We start from the raw sequence: 23,212 nt of genomic DNA on the forward strand, positions 1-23,212 counted from the left end.
GACACTTTCCTAAAATATCGATGAGACTGCAAAATGGTATATCCACTATAGACAAAGATTTGGGCACTCAGTACCAAAATCACATATTCATTTATCCTTTGACCCAATAATCCTACTTCTAGGATTATCACAAAGGTTTACTGGCAAAAATACAAGCTTATTTATTGCAGTTAATTTATAATAGACTGAAAATAGCCAAACATGTAGAAGACTGGCTGCATAAATGATGTAGCCACAGACAGGAATGAGGTAGATCTCTATGTATTGTTAAGGAATGACCTTCAGGATCTGTTATTAAGTGTAAAAAATAAAGATGCATTGTGTGCTACCTTATACATAAGAAATGGAGATAGAAGATAGATGACACATAGGTAGGTAGGTAGGTAGGTAGGTAGGTAGATAGATAGATAGATAGATAGATAGATAGATAGATAGACAGATAGATAGATTATAGATACATTTGCCTATCTTTTCAAGTAAAAACAACAATGAAAGAATAAAGAAAAAACTAAAAAACAAAAGAAGGGAGATAAGAGGGTGGAGGGGACAGAGATGAAAGCTACATTTTTCTGACTATAACTTGCTTTATATACTTGATTTTGGAACCAAGTAAATACTATTCATAACTATAAAACAAAATTTAATCACAATGAAGAAATACAATCCCTGAAATCTGAAAACAAAGTAACACAAATATATCTAACTGTATTATCAAATTCATGGCATAACCAAATGGATAGCAGTTATTGCAAACCTTAAAACACAGGTATTGTTGTACATCTTTAGTGGGACAGTTCCTAAGGACAAGAAAAATCACCAAAAAACAAAAACGAAACAACCTTAAACTGTATTCAGTAATTTTACTTAGTAATATTGGTATTGTTATTTTGAAATTTGATAGATTTCAATAGATATAGTAAGATAAAGGAAATGAGTAAATATGCTGGATATCAAGATTTTCAGCATTAAAAATCAATAAAGACCCTATTTTTAAAGTTAAATAATTAGGTTGTGGTTTTTTTGTTTTTGTTTTTTGGTTAAAATGTCTTTTGCATTTATCTTCTCACCACCTCTGCCTGAAAACCAGTTTGTATGTAGATGCCCAGCCTGGGGCTTCTCTGGTGGATTGAATCTTGCTGTAGCAATGCTCTCTAGTTAGCACAAAGTTCATGTTCAAGTCTGATAGTTGTTCCAGGGTTAAATGCTGTCAACTCAGTTAGTCCCACGTTAAACACACCATCAGAATCAAAAACATCTTGGTTGAATGTTTTTGCTGTAAAGCAGTTAATTCTCAACTAGGGGTGATTTCCCTCAGAGGATATTTGGCAATGCCCGGTGACATTTTTGGTTGTCAAAACAGGGAGGTAATAGTAATATCTAGTGGGTAGAGGCCAAAGATGCTGCTAAACATCTTACAGTGCACAACCCCCCACAAGAAAGAATTATTTGGCCCAAAATATCACTAGTGCTGAGATTGAGAAAACCTGCTGTAGAGGAATGAAAACAGAACGCTCTGTTTTACTCTTAGGAGACTCTCCCCAAATCTGTGAATATCAAAACATGCTAAAAATAGCTCATAAACAATAATGTAACCAAAATTATTTTATAAGTTACAATAAAATCTAGTGTGCCTCTTATATTAGGGACCCTTCACACTGGAATAATTTAATGAATCCCTAACAAGAGGAACAATAGAAAATGACATCCGACTGTCACAAATCAGTATTGAGTGCTGTCTCTGTCCTTCTCTAGCCCATGACCCTGTTCCAGATTCTGTTCCTGAATGCTGTTGGAGACCTGTTGGATCTGATTCCCTCATTTTCTCACATAAAAAACACCAGCCCGAAGGTTTTTAAGAGATGGGAAATGGGACATTGCTCTGCTCTTATTAAGGTGAGACACACAGCAGCATTTCACCTTTTCCTTATTCTGATCCACATAGAATTTTTCTATACATCACCCATGTGTGGCAACCTCTCATCACCCCTGCCTCTAGCTGTAGATCAGCTGATGGGTCCCTCTATCATAAACGTTAATAACTGGGAGGAACTGATTAAGAGAATTAGATGCACATGATGTTACATCTGTTTCTTCCACCATTCTTCCCATGCTGTATGTGCCTGCCGCTCCCAATTTCCAGAATCTTCCATTTTGGATGCTAGGACAGAGTCTATTAGTTCTGTGCACATTAAAGGTTAACTTTCCAGTAATAAATATAGCAATAGACACCTGAATTGACATAATCCCTGCACACGTGCTTCACTTGTAGTCAGTTATCTATATACCTCTGCATCATTCACTATGATTCTGGCTATAGGTTCTTCCTGGATTTGAGAACATCTATTTTGCTCACTCAAGCTGGTACACGTATGCAGCCATGCTCAGGATATATAAACACTGGGACTTCAACATCAAAGATAAAGACACCAGCTGTAGTCGCCTCTCTTTCAGCAGTTACCCAGGTAAATAAATTTAGAAGGACATCTGAGAACTCTGAGTACTATTTCAGGATAAATGGGAGTAACAGGAATGGAGAAGTGGATAATGGTTGGTATACATTAATGAAATTTGATTTTCAGAATGTTTCTTAGAAGAAATATAGCTATAATGCTTTTTAAATAGAATGACACAAATTAAGTTAACAGAGCTGCCAAAAATCCACTTCAACAAATGCCACTGAGTATTAAGTACAAGGCACTTTCCTATGCTCTGCTGTGGAAACAAAGATGCTCTCTCTATCTCTTTGAGGACCTGTCTCTGTTTCTCTTATTCATTGCAGTGTCCATAGCACTTAACCTAGTGCATGGCACCTAGTACTTAATAAATTTTGCTGAATCAATGGATGAATGAATGTGTAAGCTTATAAATGTTACACTAATAAGGTAGAGATCCAAGATGGTGGAGTAAACACTGTACCTGCTTCTTTCCATGAACACATTAAAATTACAACTAAATCATAGGACAGTCAACCTGGAGAACCATCTGAAGTCTGGCTGAACAGAAGTTTTATAACTGAGAATATAAAGAAGCCATGTCGAGACTGGTAAGAGGTAGAGAAGCAAAAGGGGCTGGTCCCACACCTGTGTGTGGTGGTTGAGATCCAGGAAGGATATCTCAGCCATGGAGATTCCCCTTTGATGAGCGAGAGACCACAGCCCCACACCAGCCTCCCCAACCCAGAATACTGGGGCCAGGAAGAGGAGCCCCCACAAAATCTGGCTCTGAAAAACAGTGGGAATTCCAACTAATGCGGAAGGCTGTGAGAAACCCAGATGTCCTCTTAAACGGCCTGCGCACAGACTCACTCGCTCGCAGGCACTCACCTTAGGCTCTAGCGGAGGGACAGTAACTTGGGGAGCGTTGGAAGCATACGGGGGGCAGACTGAGGTGTGTGGCTTCAAAGCGAGTGCTGGAGAACAGTCACCCTTGTGTGGAGCCCTTTCCCTGTGTGCAGCCGGCAGGCGGGTGCCATCTTTCCTGTGTTGAGCCCGCCCCCACAGGCCAAATCTGATTCTGATTGGTCTGGTGAGCTCTGCTGTTTCACTTTGCTGATTCACTGAGACCCTGCCCCAACCAACTCGCCCAACACCAGAGGCACTTTTCCTGAGAGCAGCCAGCCCCGCCCAGATTTCACTCTTTCTTGAAAAACTACTGGAGTCTGCAGGACCTAGGCAGGCAGCAGCTGGCCTCAATGTACTCTGAGACTTTTGCTGAGTAGCTCCCAGCTCAGCATTGGCACCAAACCAGTCTACATTAACCTGGTGACCTGGTGACCACAATTCTTCCCACTCTAGTGAATCCCTGAGACACTGACTCACCCAATGCGTGTACTGTATGAGGCCTCACGTGGGACTGAACGTTAAGGGAGCCAACAGGTGGCAGCAAGCCTTGGGGTGTCCTGATTTTTTGTGGAGTTACCCAGGCCTGGTACTGGTGGCAGCAGTCCTCAGTTCACAGTGTGGCCTCTCCCACACACCTCCAGGTACACCACAGGAAGCAAAAAAAAAAAAAAATGCAGATTACTTTGTAGCTCCTACCAGATAGTCCCTTCACAGTCACAGGCAGTGGGTGACCTGGGCCTGTAGCAGAGCCCCTTGCAAGAGGCCCCAGAACCAACATACTTGGTTGACTTCAGACCATAGCAGAGTACCACCCAATTAGCCCCCAAAGCAGTACACACAAAGGGCAATCTTGATAGGCACCAAAGCCCTCCAGGGTGAATTCCACTCAGTGAGGTAAGCCCTCCACACAGCAGCCTATAAGCTGTGGACGTGGCCAAAGCCACAGCCAAACAGGATGAGGGTCAATATCACCCACTGACATGTTAGCAGCAATAAAGTTTCAACTATAACAGGAGGTCACCCGCGACTCACACAAGGGACACTCCTGGAGCACCCTGATCAGGTGACTGGGGAAACTGTGCCAGGACCCCACAGGACACCTACTACATAAAGCCACCCAGCCAAGACTGGGAGGCATAGCAGATCTACCTAATACATGGAAACAAACACAGAGAGACAGCCAAAATGAGGAAACAAAGAAATATGTCCTAAATGAAAGAACAGGAGAAAACTCCAGAAAAATAACTAAACAAAATGGAGGCAAGCAAACTACCAGATACAGAATTCAAAATAATAGTTATAAGAACGCTCAAGGAACTTAGTGAGACCTTTCACAAAAAGATAGCAAGCATAAAATAAAATAAAAAAGACAGAAACCATAAAAAAGAACCAGTCAGAAGTGAAGAATACGACTGAAATGAGGAATGCACTAGAAGGAATCACCAGCAGACTAGATGAGAAAGGATCGAATCAGCAATTTGGAAGACAAGGTAGCAGAAAACACACAATTACAACAGTAAAGAGAACAAAAAAAAGTCCCCCCCAAATGAGGATAGTTTGAGACCTCTGGAACAGCATCAAGTGTAACAACATTCACATTATAGGGGTACAAGAAGGAGTAGAGAGAAAGCAAGGGACTGAGAACCTATTTGAAGAAATAATGAGTGAAAACTTTCCTCACCTGGTGAAGGAAGTAGACATACAAGTCTAGGCAGCGCAGAGAGTTCCAAACAAGATGAAGCCAAACAGGCCCACACCAAGACACGTTATAATTAGAACAGCAAATGTTAAAGACAAACAGAGCATCTTAAAAGCAGCAAGAGAAAAGCAACTAGTAACTAATAAGGGAGCTCCCGTAAGATTGTCAACTGATTTATCAACAGAAACTTTGCAAGTCTCAAGGGATTGGCACAAAATATTCAATGTGATGAAAAGCAAGGATCTACAATCAAGATTACTTTACCCAGCAATGCTATCATTCAGAATTGAAGGACAGATAAAGAGTTTCCTGACAAGAAAAAACTAAAGGAGTTCATCACCACCAAGCCAGTATTACAGAGAATGTTAGAGGGACTTCTTTAACAGGAGGGGGGGGGGGGGAGAGAAAGATTAAAATTATAAATAATAAAATGGCAATAACTACATATCTGTCAATAATTACTTTCAATCTAAGTGCTTCACTCAAAAAACATAGGAGGCTGAATGGATAAGAAAACAAAAACCTTACATACGCTGCCTTCAAGAGAATCACTTCAGATTGAAAGACACACACAGATGGAAAGTAAAGAGATGGAAAAAGATATTTCATGGAAATGGAAAAACAATCTGGTGTAGCAATACTTATACCAGACAAAATAGACTTTAAAACAAAGTCTGTAAGAAGAGACAAAGAAGAACCCAGTAATCCCACTTCTGGGTATTTATCTGAAAAAAATCCAAATGCTACTTCGAGGGGACGTGTGCATCCATATGTTCATTGCAGCATTGTTTACAATGGCCAAGATGGGGAGGCATCCAGAGGGTCTGCAGATGGAAGAATAGATAAAGAGGAAGTGGTACATATATACAACGGAATATTGCTCAGCCATGGAAGGGAATGGGTTCTTGCCATCTGCAGTGACTGTGCTGAGAGGAGTGTAAGAGAAAGACAGATGCAAGGTGATTTTGCCTATATGTGGACTCTAAAGAACAAAATAAACAAACAAAATAGTAACAAACTAGTAGATACAGAGAACATATTGATGATTGCCAGATAGGAGGGGTGTTGGGAGTGAGTGAAAAAGCGGAAGGGATTGAGAAGTACAAATTGATTGTTACACAGTAATCATGGGGATGTAGGGTATAGCATAAGAAATATAGTCAATAATATTGTAATAACTATGTACGCTATCAGATAGGCATTAGATTTGTTGGGGTGATGGATTAGAGGAGATTGGGGACAGGGTGAAAAAGGTGAAGGGATTAAGAAGTACAAACTGATAGCTACAAAATAGTCATGGGGATGTAGAGTAAAGCATAGGGAATAAGTCAATAATATGGGAATGCGTATGTATAGTGCCAGGTGACTACTAGGTTAGTCAGGGGGATCATTTCTTAAATTATACAAATGTCTAAACACTATGCTGTACACTTGAAATTAATATAAAATAACACAGAATGTCAACTATAATTGAAAAATTTAAAAGGGTGGGGAAGGTGAAGGAGAATAAGAGGTCCAAATTTTCAGGTATAAAACAAATAAGTTATGAGGATGTAATGTACAGCATAGAGAATATAGTCAATAATATAGTGATAGTGTGGCGCAGTGTCAGATGGTTGCTGGACTTACTATGATGATCACTTCTTTAGGTCTATAAATGTTGAATAACTATGATGTACACCTGAAACTAACATAATATTGTATGTTAGCTATATTTTAATAAAAAATCTTAAAATCAAAAATGTTACACTAACAAGGTAAGTACAATACAGGTAAGAATAATGTTATTACTGGATACTGTGTATGCTACAAAAGAAGTGTGAGGAATGTTGTGTGTATTCAAAAGAGGGAGAATTCACAGGCAATTCTTGGGGAAAAGATAGGTTGACATTTGAGATGAATCATGAATGGTGACTAGGATTAGAATAGGTAGAGATGGATGGGAAGGACAATCTCTGCAGAGTAGGGGCTTGCAAAGTCCTATGCCTAAAGAAGACAGGCAGACGATGTAAATGAATAAAGGGGACTGGTAGAAGAAAATACAATTGAAACAACTATAGGAAACACACGACCCATTGAAAGGTGGCCAACTGCTCAGCTCCCACTGACTGTTGTCACCATGCAGTGGGGAGATCAGTGTCTCCAGATCCTCCAAATTCTCAAGAGAGAAATGTTGATTTAAAAAACAAAACGCACTGTTTGAACCCAAGAAAGCATATCTGTGAAGGTGAATTGCCCCCTCAATTGCAGGTTTGCAACCTCTTCGGGGAACATCGTGAACAAAGGCAAGGGGAAAATTCTTATCAACCACCCAAAAGAATCGAAGGAGGATGTGATCTGGGCACTTTTGACCATTAATTAGATATCTTTAACTTACAGGGTGGTTTTACCAACCACCTGTCATATTTATCTACCATGGTTATATTTATCAGAGTATTATTGCCCCTTGTGGTATAATTGCGCCTGAGAGTATTAACACCGTCCTATCAGGGAGTCTGACCAGGAACATAGCTCAGTATTTTTCTGTCCTTGTGATCTGATCCTTCCTTTGAGACCACTTTGGTTTCTTCTTTGTCATCGTTGGCTTAATTGTTTTAGTATTGAGTCGATCTGGGGACTCCTCGCTCTGTGCTCATTTGTGTTCCTTTAGAGCATAATTTAAGGACAGCAAGAGACTGAGGCCCATCAGATGTCCTTACTTTTCCTCTTATTTGCAATGAAATGCAATGTTCAAATGTTACTTGCACCTCTTTGAAATCTCTGCAAAAGGGTGTTCTCCCACGGTCTTATTGGTCCTGTATCCAAAGGTAGTGATGGGGTAGGACTTGGGGGATTTTTATGAAACATATGACTGTTAACATTTGGATATGCATCCTTTCAGGGTAGATAAATACATAAATAATAGTTTCTTTTAAGCAATTAAACTGAGAGAGAACAAAAGTAATTTTTTTTTTAACCCCAAGGTGTTTTAACAGGAACCAGTGGAGCAATGTGATTCATCTTTTTTCTAACTGGACAGCTTTGTTCTCAATACAAAATACATGTAGAATCTTATTTATACTAACAGAATTGTTTGATTAAGGGATCTGCCACACTGGATTCATCCAATAAATATGGAGCTAGGCTTTGCCGTGAACATCATGCCATAGGAGCTGTTGATCCCAGAACAGAACTGGACGGCTTGTTGGTTTTTCCTTGGTGCAGGAATGCCATGGCTGACTGAGTGGATTAGAAGTGTGGGGTTGGTTTTGTATTAAAGTGGGCAGGACCTGGAGGCTCTTCATGATACAGATGAGGACATAAAGAATTGCCAAGTCAGAACAGACAGATCAAGCCATGAAACATTCCTGACTTGGCTGAGGCACATGTTAAAGCTGATGATAACTGGGATGGTACAGATACCATTGTACTAAAGATAGGGGTAACTCTGAAGGTCTCATATGTACCTATCCATACTTATACAATAAATACATCAGGACCCTCCTGATGTATTTCTGACCACCAAGATGATTGTCAGGAAAAACTCTAAAACTTCAAGACAAAATGACCTCTATTTTTTTTTTGAGGTTTCCAAAAAGGAAAAAGGTAGTTTGGAAAGCTGCTAAAACTGTTCCTCAACATATGAAATCCAACCACTTTACTTCTGTGAACCTGTTTTCTTCTTGTAAAATAAGGTCAACATAATGCTTACTTTATAAAGTTGTAAATGTTATATAATTTATTCATTCATCAACAATTTTCTGTTAAATTGTGCTGGCAAAGTATTTACAATGGAGAACAGGATAGATAAAATTTCTACTCCAACAAAATTTGCATTCTGGTGAAAAATATAGACAAATGAAAAAATAACATTAATAAAGTATAATTTGTGTAAGAATAGGAAAAACTAGCTTGGAGCTGTTGAGATAGCTTCCACGAGAAAGTACAATTTAAGGTGAGGAACAAAAGACAAGTGAAAAATAGCCAGGTCATTGGGGATAATTGGAAGTAGAATGTTCCATGTGCAACAAACAACGTGTGTAAAGGCCGGTAGACAAGAGAAAGTGTGGAGAACAGAGAGAGGGAATGAAGGGTAATGCAAGACCATTAAAGTAACAAGTGGTAGTGGTACTAATAGAGTTTTGCATTTTAGAATTATCTGCCCCTTGAAAGGAGGACAAGAGAGGCTGCCAACAGAACATTTAGAAGGCTGATACATAACCCAGGTGACTCAAACCACATAATGTTTTGCAGGTGGTCAATCAATGTATGGGGGTAAGGGAAGGGCGGGAGATTGATATCCATCTCCAAGAAGAAAAGAGAATGTCAAATAGGATGCTGAGATACCATAGCACATCACAACTTTCTGTGTGCTCCTGTTGTCCCAGCCAGAATCCTTGAGGGATAATTACCTAATAAGAATTGCCAGAAGAGCACTCCCACAATTATACTCCAGCACGGGAGAATAGAAGGAACAGTAGCAATCCTTCACAATCCATTCAACAGTGTTACAAAAGGATTTACTGTCTCCAGCACACCTAGCCTTATCTAAGCCAATCTCATGCTCTGGGCTCATCAAAGCCCCAACTGACTCCATAAAAATAGAGGTGGTTAAGTCAAGGAAGTAAATTAATAGAATAACCGCCATCTTAATCTAGAAAGGATTTAAGTGATTTGGTAGCTTAATAGGCTCAGTGTTTTTTAGTCAGTTTTTTAAAACAGAGTAGGAATTCTCTTTACCCTTGGGGAAATTATTTCACCTGAAGATGCTAACATGAAATGTCCTGAGGAAATCAAAAGTATACCAAAAGTATACCATGCTGATAACCTTAGCACCACCCTTAAACCCAGGTGAGTGCCTTCCTCAAAATTTTCTAAGTGCCTCCAGCACTCTAAGACCAGCCAGGCTAGAATACTGGGGCATCCTGGCCCTAGTCTGTGTCCCATGTGTATCTGATTTAGAAAGCACCTTTCCAGAAATTGTCTACATTTCTTTCCAGTGCCCAAGACCAGCCAGCATGGCAAAGCCATCCAGGTGGGGCCAAGCTCAGACAGGGACCCATATGGGTCCTGGTTTCTGTATCTCCCTTTTGGGGGAACTTTTTTCCTCTACCCACACCCACAGACAAGTTCTACAAGACGCCACAAGTAGCTCTGGTTCTCAGGCCTATGAGGTGGTCCTTGTGAGTAGATACTTTCTGCTGGCCCTCAGAGTATATTTTTTACATGGTTGAGCTGACAGAATGTTGGTAACATGATGAGCTGGATTATTCTCATGTCAGTCAGACACAGTGTATGTTCAGGGCTCTGAGCTATCAAAGGTCACATTTACCCTTGGGCTTAAGTACGTATGTAGGCCTCAGCTTTCATCTGTGTTCTCACTGCAGTGCCACTTTCTTCTACAGCACCTAAGGCCAGTGAGGGAAGTGACAAGTAAACTTTACGCTGTGTGCTCCTCTGCTGGCCCCTGTGGCGGTCACTTCATCTCAGAGGAGAGCTGGGCCTGGTCCCTACCAGGGCTTTTGAGGACCTTGCTCCATCACACAAATGGGCCTTTTAACAGATCTCATGACTCCTGTAAATGAGGTGATTTCCCACTCCCACGGGTCAGTTTTAAGCTGCATAGATAGTTCCTATACAGTTGGAGCCGGTCTTCTGGCTTTGCCCATAGTCTTCCCACCTATCCTGCCCACTGGTGGGGGTGTGTGACAGGTGGGGGTGTGGAAAGACATCACATTCTAGGAATGCAAGGATGAAGGCCTAAAGAGTCCAAGAGAAGACACAATTGGAAATATACACTGCTCTATGTTTCTGCTGTAAAATTCTGAATCTAACTTTAATGACCATAAAATGAATTATCATTCACATTTCTCTTAACACTCTGGGTAAAACTTGCAGTTGGGGTCATCATTAACAGATCACAGTAGTGATCTTTGAAAGAGTCATTAGCAGCCAGTATTCACCAGTGGCACGATAGACATAGCAGAGTCATTAAGTAAGTGGTGGTAGGGAACTAGAGGCCAAGAAATCTATGTTGTTTCTGTACAAACACATTACAAAGAGTCATGGCTTTGTGAATAACAACAGTATTGCTACCTTTTTCTTATGGTGGGAGATAGAAAATTATCCAGGAACCCTGCATTTGATAAAGAATACAAAGAGATGGCACCTGGACACTATAAGGAATCTTCACATGCACTGGCTGATTGGACAACAGACAAATACATAAGTACTTTTCTCTACCCATTATTCTACTTCTTCATTGGTAAATCACTATTCCTCACGGGCCCATGAATTTTGGAATGTATTTTTTAATCAACTTGTCTATATACAGAGATTGCCAAAAAAAAAAGAATACACATTTTAAGAACGGAAAAATATGTATTAAAATTGTAATACTCAATACATACCAATATATCTCATACACTTCCAATATATACCGATGAATGCAAGTCATGTGTATACATTTTTTGGCACCCCCGGTATCGGCAGGGGCCCTGAAAAACATACTTGCCTGCGGCTCTGAAAACCCTAAGGAAGGTGGTCCTGAATGACCTGATTTGGACATGGTGGGAACCAAAGGGAGAAAGGGGGAAATGAAGTGAAAGGTGGAGGTGAGGGCTTCCTAAGAGATTGTTTTCTATTCGTGCTGCCCTCCCTTTTATACCCTTGATTTAAAAACAAGAGTCCAAAATGTTTAGGAATTGTTATCGAGACATTTCAGATGCAGACCTGTATGTTCGGCACAAGAGTTGGACTTCGAAGCTAATCCTTTGTAGCCACTCTGATATTAAATGACAAAATTGGACCTAACTTGTTTTATGGGAATTAGGCAGCACCCAAGTTTTAAATAAATTACTATAAACTTCTTTGTGCTCATTTGCTATTGAAATAAAAAATTTTTAAAAAACAAGACACAAAATAATATTTGTTTAGTTCCTACTTATATGACTGGCATTTTGATTGCCACGATACTAAACAGTTTATTAATATGTCATTTAATTTTCATAAAAAGCTAACAAAGAGGGTAGTAGCTGCATTTTTCACATAAAGAAACAGGTTTAGAGAAGTTCAATAGCATGCTCCAAATGATACCACTCAGAAGTTGGAGCCTGGGGTTCAAACACAATATATCTGACTATAAATATCCATTTTTTCTTCCAGAAATGATTTAGTTTGCATTTAAGTTTAAATGGTTAAAACTGAAAGGGCCTCCTAGCATGCCAGGTGGATGACGCTCTTGTGTGGGAACAAAAGCTGAAACCTATTCCAAGTGTTTTGATTGAAGATTCCAGTAATGATCCCTGTGAGGCTGAAGCTTCAAGCTTTATTATCTGTGAGGGAGGCTCTCTGGAGCCGGCTTAGTGTGTCTCAGCAAGCGTGCACGTGTTCCGACTTTGCATTACAGCCAGACATCCCATCACCTCCCCCACACACTCATACAATACCCTGTAAACTTAAAATCGCCTGTGGAGATTCCTAAGTGCCATCCATAGAAATCCTTATTCAGTTCATCTGGGCTGGGATGTTTGTAACAAGCACCCTACGTGATTCTCACACACTGGGTCCTACGTGATTCTCACACTGGGTCCAAGCCCATCCTTTCTTATTCTGACAGCCCTCCTGGTCTAGGTAGCAAAGACTGCTCAGCCTTTTCCTGTTGGAAGTTCAAATACTCGAAAGTAGGTGCACAAGAAGAAAAAAGAATAGCCTCAAAACCCCAAGAGAATTTACTCAAGTTTCCTTCGTAATCTATGATGTTATTACTTTCCTAGGTTATAAAACTGCCTATGTATGTTATAAATAGCTTTAATGTATTATTACTTTTATTAATTTTACATTACCTCTTTTATCTTAGATACCTTGGTCATAAAGGTGAAATCTATACAAACAATTTATGCCAAATTTCATGCCTTTTGCCTTTAAAAAGTAGAACCAAAGGAGGAAAAGAACTAGGGCACTTATTTCAAAGGATTATAGATAGATTTCATAGCACTTAATTTTCTGCTTTCCTAAGTACCTTTCTTTTGTTCTTTATGTCCTCTTGTCACCATCCCAGAACATTGATGGCTTCTGCCAGGCCACACCTGCCTTGATCATCTTTCCCCACCTAGCTCAGGAAGCTTCCTCCCTATTGTCTTTCCAGAAATCCCACCTTATTTTCCATACTTCTCTTGGTTAATTGGTCTTAAGGGGTTTTTCTCCAGCTCCTCCCTGTCTGCACATACAACTCCCAATGACTCACTCTCTCCGGAATTGCTTCTACTGCATTTGCACCATTGTGTCTAACTGTTGTTGCCATTTGTATGACTACATATCTGTTCCCATAACATTTTTCAGGCATATGGTACAGTGGAAATGTGTTGAGATTTAGTCTTATATTTATTCCAGATGGTGCTGTTTATTCACTTTAAATAGCTAAACATATTTTTAAAATATAAGAACTCATCTAAGCGCTGTTTCGTACAGATCAAATAATAGTATCCATCCTTCTATAAAGCAAGGCATCTGGTGTGTAGTAGGTGCACAGTAAATATTAGTCACCACCATCTTCTCTTTCTTCTTTAGATTTAACAATGATTTATTGTACACCTACTATGTGTCAGAAAAATTCTTTTTCTTGGTGCTGGAGTGAACAAGACAGAAGAAGTCTCTGTCCTGATGGAGCGTACATGCTATGGGAGAGACAGAAAACAGTAAACAAATAATCTAAAGTAACTTAAATAATGCATCACTGAAGAAAAACAAATTTCATGTTTGATGTGGATGATAACAAAATGCTGATGAAATATAAACCCACCTTCTTTATATTCCCTCCATAGAAGCTTTAAGAGACCTACTAATTCCTGTAGTGGACCACTCTGGGAGACGCAGACTCCACAGCATGGACTTCGGGTGTTTGAATACATAATAGTCTGAATCGTCCATTGATCGCATTCCTCCTGCAGAATTAAGCCGAGATGTCCTCAGTTAATACCTGGTAGAGGAATAATCACTGGAAGGAGAAGGGGAGATTGATTGGTACCAGTTAGGATCTTGGCAGGAAGAGAAGCAAATAAATGCCACGCTGGAAGGTGGGAAGATTGGGTCCATTGTAGAGAGGAAAAAATAAATGGCTGTAGGATTTCGTGCCCTGGGATAACAGGATGCCTGCAAGATTCCTTTTATTAGAGTGAGGAAGCAGAAGGTCCTCCTGCTGCAGACAGCGACCTTAGAGCAGGGGTCCTGGTGGAGACTCGGAGGGGAGCAGGGGTGGGCAGGGAGGGCCGTCCAGGCAGGTGCCTTTTGAAACAGTTCCTGAAGGAATTCTGATACAGTCTCTGGGCTGGGAACTGTTGCACAGGACTTGGGATATAGTAAGTGTTTAAAAAACATTTACAGACTGACTGTCAGACTGGCTTAGAGAAATCAGACAGCTCACCACCGTTCGGTGCTGTCCACAGGTCTGAGAAGTGACGCTGTCCCTCTTCAGCAGTGGGAAGAAACTGAGCAGAAAGGCTGAGTATGGCACAAGTTGTTGCTTTATTTTTAAGGAAAAAAAAAAAAAAAAAAAAAAAACAGAAAGAAAGAAAAGGGAGTTCCCAAAGTGCCCCATCCTTCTGTGTTAAAATCGAAGAGCAGCAGGACATTTCAGAACAAAATAGTTGTATAACTGGATTACTGTTATTGCGTGTTAGCTATTGCTGTGTAAAAAATAACCTTCAAAACTGTGGCTGGAAACAATGTGTGATTATTATTGCTTTTGAGTCCACAGGTTAGCTAAGTGGTTCTTTTTCGATGATTAAGCTGGCACATTTCATGCATCTGTGGATGGCTGTGGGTTGGGCGGCAGTGTGTATCCAGCCTCCAGTGAGAGTATAGTGCCGCCAGAGAGAATAAAGTGGTATGACTCCCCTACCTATGGCTCCGTGGGTGTTCCTTTTGGCCTCACCATATCCTGCGTTCTTGTATGGGGAGCGGGAGCAGAGACCCTGCAGGCCTCCCGCATGACAAATGGCGCAGCGAGCAGGGTCCCCGCATGACACATGGCGAGTCGGCAGGATATGGTGCCGGCCAAAGCTCTCCAAAGGACGGTGGAGCAGTTTGTGTGTATGAACACTCAGTCTGAGGAAGACCAGGAGGAGCAGCTGCCGGAGAGCTGGACCCCCGTGGAGGGGTGGGAGGACGTGGACGGTTCTCCCACCAGCACAGGAAAAGCCATGCAGCTGCTGGAGAGATGGAGCCCCGTGGAGAGGTGGAAAGATGTGGACGGTTCCCCAACCAGCACAGGCCGGAGAAAGCAAAGGTCGTTGCAGCCCTGTGGGCCGGGAAGTTCCTGCTCAGGCAGCCCGGATGCAGGACTTATAGTCCCAGGAGGTAACGCTTGCTGAGTCCTCCGTGGGAGATGAGGGTGAGGTCAAGGTCGTCCCTCACCCCCAGGACAGCCCTGGTGAATGACTATGGACTATGGGGAATTGCCTTCCATCCCTAATTTAATGGACCGCTTGACTGTTTGTTTGGGAACTGTTGTTAGTGGAACTGGGGGATATTTGCTTTTGTCTCTTGACTGGCCGCCATTGAGAATATGTAAGCACCTTGGTTGTGAGTCGCTGTTGTTCCAGCAGGGTACCCTGAGAGGCACAGAGAGAGGGGCAGTGCCTTGAGAGCCCTGGCTGAGTCCAGGAAGTGTGGCTGAGCCCTGAAGATACCCTGGCTGTGCCCAGGAAGTCGGGCTGTTCCCAGAGAGAGTAGTAGAGCCCTGAAGGTACCCTGGCTGTGCCCAGGAAGTCGGGCTGTTCCCAGAGAGAGTAGTAGAGCCCTGAAGGTACCCTGGCTGTGCCCAGGAAGTCGGGCTGTTCCCAGAGAGAGTGGCAGTGCCCTGAGAGCCCTGGCTGTGTCCAGGAAGTGTGGCTGTGCCCACAGAGAGTGGTGGTGCCCTGAGAAGCCCTGGCTGTGTCCAGGAAGTGTGGCTGTTCCCAGAGAGAGTGGCAGTGCCCTGAGAAATCCTAGCTGTGCCCGGGGAAACTAGTGGTACCCTAAGAAGTCCAGGAAGTCTGGCTGTGCCCAGGAGTACTGGTGGTGCCCTGAGAAACCCTGGCTGTGTCCGGGAAGACAGGTGGTACCCTAAGAAGTCCAGGAAGTCTGGCTGTGCCCAGGAGTACTGGTGGTGCCCTGAGAAACCCTGGCTGTGTCCGGGAAGACAGGTGGTACCCTAAGAAGTCCAGGAAGTCTGGCTGTGCCCAGGAGTACTGGTGGTGCCCTGAGAAACCCTGGCTGTGTCCGGGAAGACAGGTGGTACCCTAAGAAGTCCAGGAAGTCTGGCTGTGCCCAGGAGTACTGGTGGTGCCCTGAGAAACCCTGGCTGTGTCCGGGAAGACAGGTGGTACCCTAAGAAGTCCAGGAAGTCTGGCAGTGCCCAGGAGTACTGGTGGTGCCCTGAGAAACCCTGGCTGTGTCCGGGAAGACAGGTGGTACCCTAAGAAGTCCAGGAAGTCTGGCTGTGCCCAGAACCACTGGTGGTGCCCTGAGAAACCCAGGCTGTGCCCAGAGAGCCTGGCTGTGTCCAGGATATTGCATTCACCCCCAGGCTCCTCGCACAGGTCCCCTCATGGAAGACGCTTGTCGCGTAGATTGTGAGGCGAGAGCCTGTAGGGGTGGAGTGTGGGGGCGGAGCCCCAGAGAGTAGTTTCCAGGCTCTCGGCCTCACATAGACAGGTGCTGGCTCAGGTAGTAAATGGCCAACTGTGATTGCATGGCCATCAGCTGTGGCTAGTTGGCCGTCAGCTGTAACCAGTGAGCCATTGGCCACAATATAACTGCTGTGGCTACGAAGGAAGAGAAAGAGAAGAAGGATGGGGCTAGCAAGGAGATGGCGGCTGGGCTGGCAAGCGTGGATGGCGGTTTGCGGACAGTGTGTATCCAGCCTCCAGTGAGAGTATAGTGCCGCCAGAGAGAATAAAGTGGTATGACTCCCCTACCTATGGCTCCGTGGGTGTTCCTTTTTGGCCTCACCATATCCTGCGTTCTTGTATGGGGAGCGGGAGCAGAGACCCTGCAGGATCTCCCGCATGACAAATGGCGCAGCGAGCAGGGTCCCCCGCATGACACCTACTAATTCCTGTAGTGGACCACTCTGGGAGACGCAGACTCCACAGCATGGACTTCGGGTGTTTGAATACATAATAGTCTGAATCGTCCATTGATCACATTCCTCCTACAGAATTAAGCCGAGATGTCCTCAGTTAATACCTGGTAGAGGAATAATCACTGGAAGGAGAAGGGGAGATTGATTGGTACCAGTTAGGATCTTGGCAGGAAGAGAAGCAAATAGATGCCATGCTGGAAGGTGGGAAGATTGGGTCCATTGTAGAGAGGAAAAAATAAATGGCTGTAGGATTTCGTGCCCTGGGATGATAACAGGATGCCTGCAAGATTCCTTTTATTAGAGTGAGGAAGCCGAAGGTCCTCCTGCTGCAGACAGCGACCTTAGAGCAGGGGTCCTGGTGGAGACTCGGAGGGGAGCAGGGGTGGGCAGGGAGGGCCGTCCAGGCAGGTGCCTTTTGAAACAGTTCCTGAAGGAATTCTGATACAGTCTCTGGGCTGGGAACTGTTGCACAGGACTTGGGATATAGTAAGTGTTTAAAAAACATTTACAGACTGACTGTCAGACTGGCTTAGAGAAATCAGACAGCTCACCACCGTTCGGTGCTGTCCACAGGTCTGAGAAGTGACGCTGTCCCTCTTCAGCAGTGGGAAGAAACTGAGCAGAAAGGCTGAGTATGGCACAAGTTGTTGCTTTATTTTTAAGGAAAAAAAAAAAAAAAAAAAAAACAGAAAGAAAGAAAAGGGAGTTCCCAAAGTGCCCCATCCTTCTGTGTTAAAATCGAAGAGCAGCAGGACATTTCAGAACAAAATAGTTGTATAACTGGATTACTGTTATTGCGTGTTAGCTATTGCTGTGTAAAAAATAACCTTCAAAACTGTGGCTGGAAACAATGTGTGATTATTATTGCTTTTGAGTCCACAGGTTAGCTAAGTGGTTCTTTTTCGATGATTAAGCTGGCACATTTCATGCATCTGTGGTTGGCTGTGGGTTGGGCGGGCAGCTCTGTTTTTCTTGAATGAACTCTCTTGCATGTTTGGAGGGTGACTGGCTAGAGGCTGGCTTTGGCTGAGATGATGACTCGTCCTCCTCTATGTGGTCTCTCTTCCTAGACACCAAGAGCTTGCATGCTATGGGAGCGACGGGGCTTGATTACAAGGCAATAGCAGGGTTACCAGAGAGTGAGCAGAAGTGTACAAGATCTCTTGAGGTCTAGACTCAGAAGTGGCACATTCTCTCAGATGAAGCCAGTTTGAAATCTAGCCCAGATTTATGAGATGGGGAAACGCCTTTTGATGGAAGATGCTGCAAAGTCATATTGCAGAGAATATGGATAAGAGGGAGGGGGTGAAAAAAAGTAGCACAGCTATTTTCACAATGATGATTCCTACCACTTACTCTGAGTTATACGTTATTCATGTCCTTGGTCAATATTGAGTCTACTCTCTTGTAAGGCAGAAGGGTGTTTGGTCTTTGGAGCTTTGCAGCACCTAATGAATGCATGAGGTGGACAAATGAGTACATGTTAAATGCACATTATAGGCTAATAAGGGTAAACATTTCTGGGTGAGACTGAGCAATAGGTCTAAATAATCACTGTTTACTTTTGTGATTCAAGTGATTTTTTAAAGTCTTGAAATATAATTTATTAACTTTAAGAGTTTCCTTTTATTTCTCAATTAAGTTCAGCAAGAAGCTTACTATTTGCAGGCTGGCTTGTATACTGAAGTGTTTCACTTTCTCCTGATCTAACATAGTCCTCCTTCCAGAACTGCCAAAGACAGATAAAAAATGAAAAGATAAGTTTACATAGTCAAAGAACATTTGTTTCTTACAATGCAATGTTTCAGGACTTTCTCCCCTCTCTGAGCCTTTTCCTTTTTTAAACTTTAAACTCAACACTATAGACTTAGCATCCTTGACTAGAAGTTTTTGCAAGCTCATTCATCCTCTTTGTTCCAGAACTCTGCGTGGTCTACATTTTCCCGTCTTTAATAAACAGCTTCCCTCTTAAAGGAAAGACTACTTATATGTTAGTATGACTCACTCACACTTATTAAAGAATACCTGCCCTCTTGTGGCCATAGAGGTTGCTACAATAAGGAGTGAATTAGCAAGCGTATCATGCCAGAAACAGAGCTTTCCGCCCCACAGGGATGTTTTCCAGAGAGCTTGCTCAAGACTGCCAAGTGTGGTTGTACAGTGTGAACAGTGCAAAATGACCCCAGCCCAAAAGGTGAATGAATGGTCTATGAAATCCATCCCACACTTTGCTTGTCAAGTCCTGTGTCCAGTCTGTATCTTCCCAGAGGGGTTGCCCATTAAAATTTCATTCAAGGGTGCCATCAAACTTTGTGCCCCCTGGAGTGTGCAGCCTTCTCTGCTTTATACAAGCCTCTGTATAGGCCAATAACAGCCTGGTGGGGCTCATTATGAGTTAGTTGTACACTGTTTTCAATGTGTACTCAGAAATTAAAAGTAGACTGTTAGAGCAGAATACCACTTAGTCCCAGGTTACCAGAGGAAGGGATTAAGGAACAGAGGCAAAATGAGAAGTGCCAAATTTGTTAGCAGCAATTCAGGGAAGTGAAATGCAGGGAACTAAAATGCATGCTCTGAAGTCTTACCTTTAGCTTCAGGTGCTCCCTTTATTTGACCCCACCCTACCGATCCATGTGCTTGTGGAGTGAATGAATGAATGAATGAATCAATGGATACATTTTCTGATGTTTCTTTGCCCCCAGCTTCCCAAACGTCCAATCTCCTATGCCATAGCTATTCCTACTGTGCATCTTTGTTCATATTTTTGTTCCTACCCGTAATGCTCCCTGCGCTCGACCTGGTCAATGCTTACAGAAGCTTCAGACTCAGTTCCAGGTCCACTTCCTCCAGGAAGCTCTCCTCCTCCAGGCTTCAGTAAGCCAGAAGAGAGGGGGCCATGAAGGCTGAGCACACTTGTTCAGACTTAGCGGAAAGAGCGCTGGCCTGATCAGCGACCAGCATTCTAGGCCCAGGTCTGCCAGGAGCTGCCCGTGTGATCTTGAACAGATTCCCTCAGCTCTCTGAACCTCATCCTGCTCTTCCCTATTATGAAAGTGCTGGACTACATTGGTGTTGCTCAGGGTGTGGGAGGCATAGTGAGGTGGTATTGGGTGGTTCCCGGACAGGTCTTTTTGGCATGGTCATAGACACTTACTGTTTAAATGTATTGGTTTTGTGGGGAAAGAACCCAAAACGTTAAACCCATAGTTCCCTGGATATTATTATATGTGACAAGGCTAAGTATTTTAAGTTTGAAAAAAGAGTTGATTCAAGGAAAAATATTAAGTAAGCAATAGTACAGGTAGTAATCAGATATGGCAAAAGTGACAAAATGGTATTAAAAGGGGGAAGTTTGTGAAGCCCCAGAGGAGCTCATCACTGAGGAGCTCATCTCGTGGGGGCCCTTTGTCTCTCATTTGTTTAGTATAGACAGCGTGTCCATCACTGTTATTTGCTGATGACAATACATCCTCTCTCTGTTACAGCTGTGTCAGGTTCGCCTTGATTCCACCGTACTCATCACAGTATAAAGCACAAAATAGGCCTTTAAAAAAGATCTGTGTGGCTTCCCTCATTTTCCTGTGTTGCCGCTAACATTTATAAAAACAGTGACCCCCAGGGTCAATATCCTAGTTTGAAAACCATGTTCATTTTTATAAATGTGTTTTTTATATTTATAAAAAGCACGTAGACTCATTATGTAAAACTTGGAAAATACCGAAAAGTAGAACGAGAAGAAAGAAGGCATCCGCGTAGTCTTATGATTCAATAATGAACCCTGCTAATATTCCGCCCTAATTTAAAGTTGTCCTGCAAAGTTGCCCAGCAAATGGGGATCTATTTCTGTTCATCTTTTTGGGAAATTGGAATATTCTGATTTAATATATTCTTGGCATCCCAAATCATAAGATCAAAAAATTTCAATGGAGAATCCGGGGATTAAGGCCCCCTGGCACCTTCCTAAGTAGCAGCTGAGGAGCTGCCACAGAGGGTAGCCAGAGTCGGGAGAGGCTTCTGCAGATCAAGGATAAGAGTAACCGAAACTCTTTGTAAAATGCATTATGTATGTAAAGCTCTGTGCTGATATGTATGCTGATTTGTACATTTGTCTTTCCTGTAGGGTTTTTAGAGTCTCTGGATGACTTTTACATTCTTAGCAGTGGTTTAATATTGCTGCAGACCACAAACAGCGTGTTTAATAAAACCCTACTCAATCTCTTGACACCTCAGTCTCTCCTGGCCTGGCAAAGAGTCCGTGTGGCCAATATGATGGCCAGTGATGGCAAGCAGTGGGCAGAGATCTTTGCAAACTACAACTCCGGTAAGTGGCCCTGCAGAATAACTTTTAGGCATGTACCTATGTTCAGAGTTCACGTGAACCTGTAAAGCCATACCCATGGCCTGCTTCATGTCTCCCGATATTTCAGGCACCTATAACAATCAATACATGGTCCTGGACCTGAAGAAGGTAAAGCTGAATTGCAGCCTTGAACCAGGCACTCTGTACATTGTGGAGCAAATTCCTTCGTATGTAGAATATTCTGAACAAACTGACGTTCTACGGAAAGGTACTTTCTTCATGCTAGAAGTTGGAATGTGATGAGTATGTGTGGGTCTGCGTATACGGTGGGGAATGTTGGTGTGTGCGTGTCTGATGAGGGAGGGTGTGCTGGGACGAAAGGATGGGAATGCCATAGCTGGTTATACTGGGAAGGAATTACCATGTTCAGCACAACGTGTAAAACCTGCACCTCAGGCTCTTATGTGGTAGATTGGGACAAAGGAGGCTTTCGCCATCTTATGACTTCTCACAGCTGTAATATTACCTCCTCTCCTGGGTTCCCAAGTTAAGCTTTTAGTTCAAGTCAGTAAATATTTATGGGAGTGCTACGCTGGCCCACGGACTGGAGAAGCAGACGAGGTACAAAATCCCTGACCTTTAGGAACTCGCAGCCTAGTAAGGGAAGCAAGACCACATAAAGCAGCCATTAGAAACTAGAAAGTGAAAAGTGGTGAGAAGCTCTGGTGTGACCAGGTTTCACCAAGCCCAGTGGTGAAACCAAAGAGGGAGCCGTTGTGAGTGGGAGGGGTCAGAGAGGGCAGTTCTGGGGGGCAAGAATGTAGCCCAGGCATGGAAGCCCAGGTTTTAGAGTCACACTGCCTCGATTTCAACCTCTGCTCCTCAAAATCTCAGGCAAATGATTTACTCTCTCCAAGCCTCACTTTTTTCATCTGTAAAACACAATAGTAATGGTATAGGTCCACGGTCACTTAGCTGTAATTTTTGAATAATCTCAAAACCTCAAAACTCTAAAACCAAATGTTATTTATTTGTTTGTTTGTTTTTGTCCTAGCTCCCTTGGTAGCAAAATATGACCTGATCTGAACTTGTTTGGTAGCAAAAGCTAACTTGAACTGTCTATTTATAGTGTTTATTTGCTCTCCTCTAGGGAGACTATTTATACATTAGGCTACAGAAATATCAGTATCTTTGATTATGAGGTGCTCCCCACAGAGACAGCAATGCCGTATCTAACACATGCATTCCATCGCTGCTCTAAAATTTGAAAAATCCTGAATTCTGAAACACATCTAGCCCCCATGAATTTCTGGATGTGGGATTGCAGACCTTTACAATTTCACGGGGTTGTAATGACAATTAAGATAGTTCTTGTAAATTCTTGAGCGCATTGCTAACACATAGTGAGTAGTGTTATCCTGCATCAAACATCGTGCACACACAGTAAATCATCACTGAATATTTGTTGAATAAATAAAAGGGAAGATGATGTCTGAGTGGAGGTTTAAAGGCCCAAAAAGGAGCTCACTAATTTGACAAGGGAACAGGGTCAAACAAGTGGAAGCATGAAAACTGTGGTGTGACTGAGAAACTATTAGCTCAAGACAGCTAGAGGAAAGGCTGTGAAGAGGAAGGTAGGTAGTGGAGGAAAAATATCAACCTTGTATATCCTGCGAAGCAGTTTAGCCTTTATCCTTTAGGATATGGGGGTTTCTGAAAAGGGAAAATAGACTGCAGGGCAGGGAGAAGATAGGAGACTACTTAGGAAA

At 42.7% G+C, this 23,212-nt stretch overlaps 1 protein-coding gene across 1 annotated transcript in view; it reads left to right on the plus strand.

Annotated features, from left to right (window-relative positions):
- The window catches only part of PLBD1 (phospholipase B domain containing 1), a 59,590-nt gene that overhangs the window by 30,160 nt on the left and 6,218 nt on the right, over positions 1–23,212 (plus strand). Inside the window, exons 5-8 of the mRNA XM_019744731.2 lie at positions 1,753–1,893; positions 2,318–2,462; positions 21,264–21,464; positions 21,571–21,711. Coding sequence (XP_019600290.2) covers positions 1,753–1,893; positions 2,318–2,462; positions 21,264–21,464; positions 21,571–21,711 — 628 coding nt within the window. The remainder of the gene's footprint in view (positions 1–1,752; positions 1,894–2,317; positions 2,463–21,263; positions 21,465–21,570; positions 21,712–23,212) is intronic.

This window comes from Rhinolophus sinicus, linkage group LG02, assembly GCF_036562045.2.
Source record: "Rhinolophus sinicus isolate RSC01 linkage group LG02, ASM3656204v1, whole genome shotgun sequence".
Lineage (NCBI taxonomy): Eukaryota > Metazoa > Chordata > Mammalia > Chiroptera > Rhinolophidae > Rhinolophus > Rhinolophus sinicus.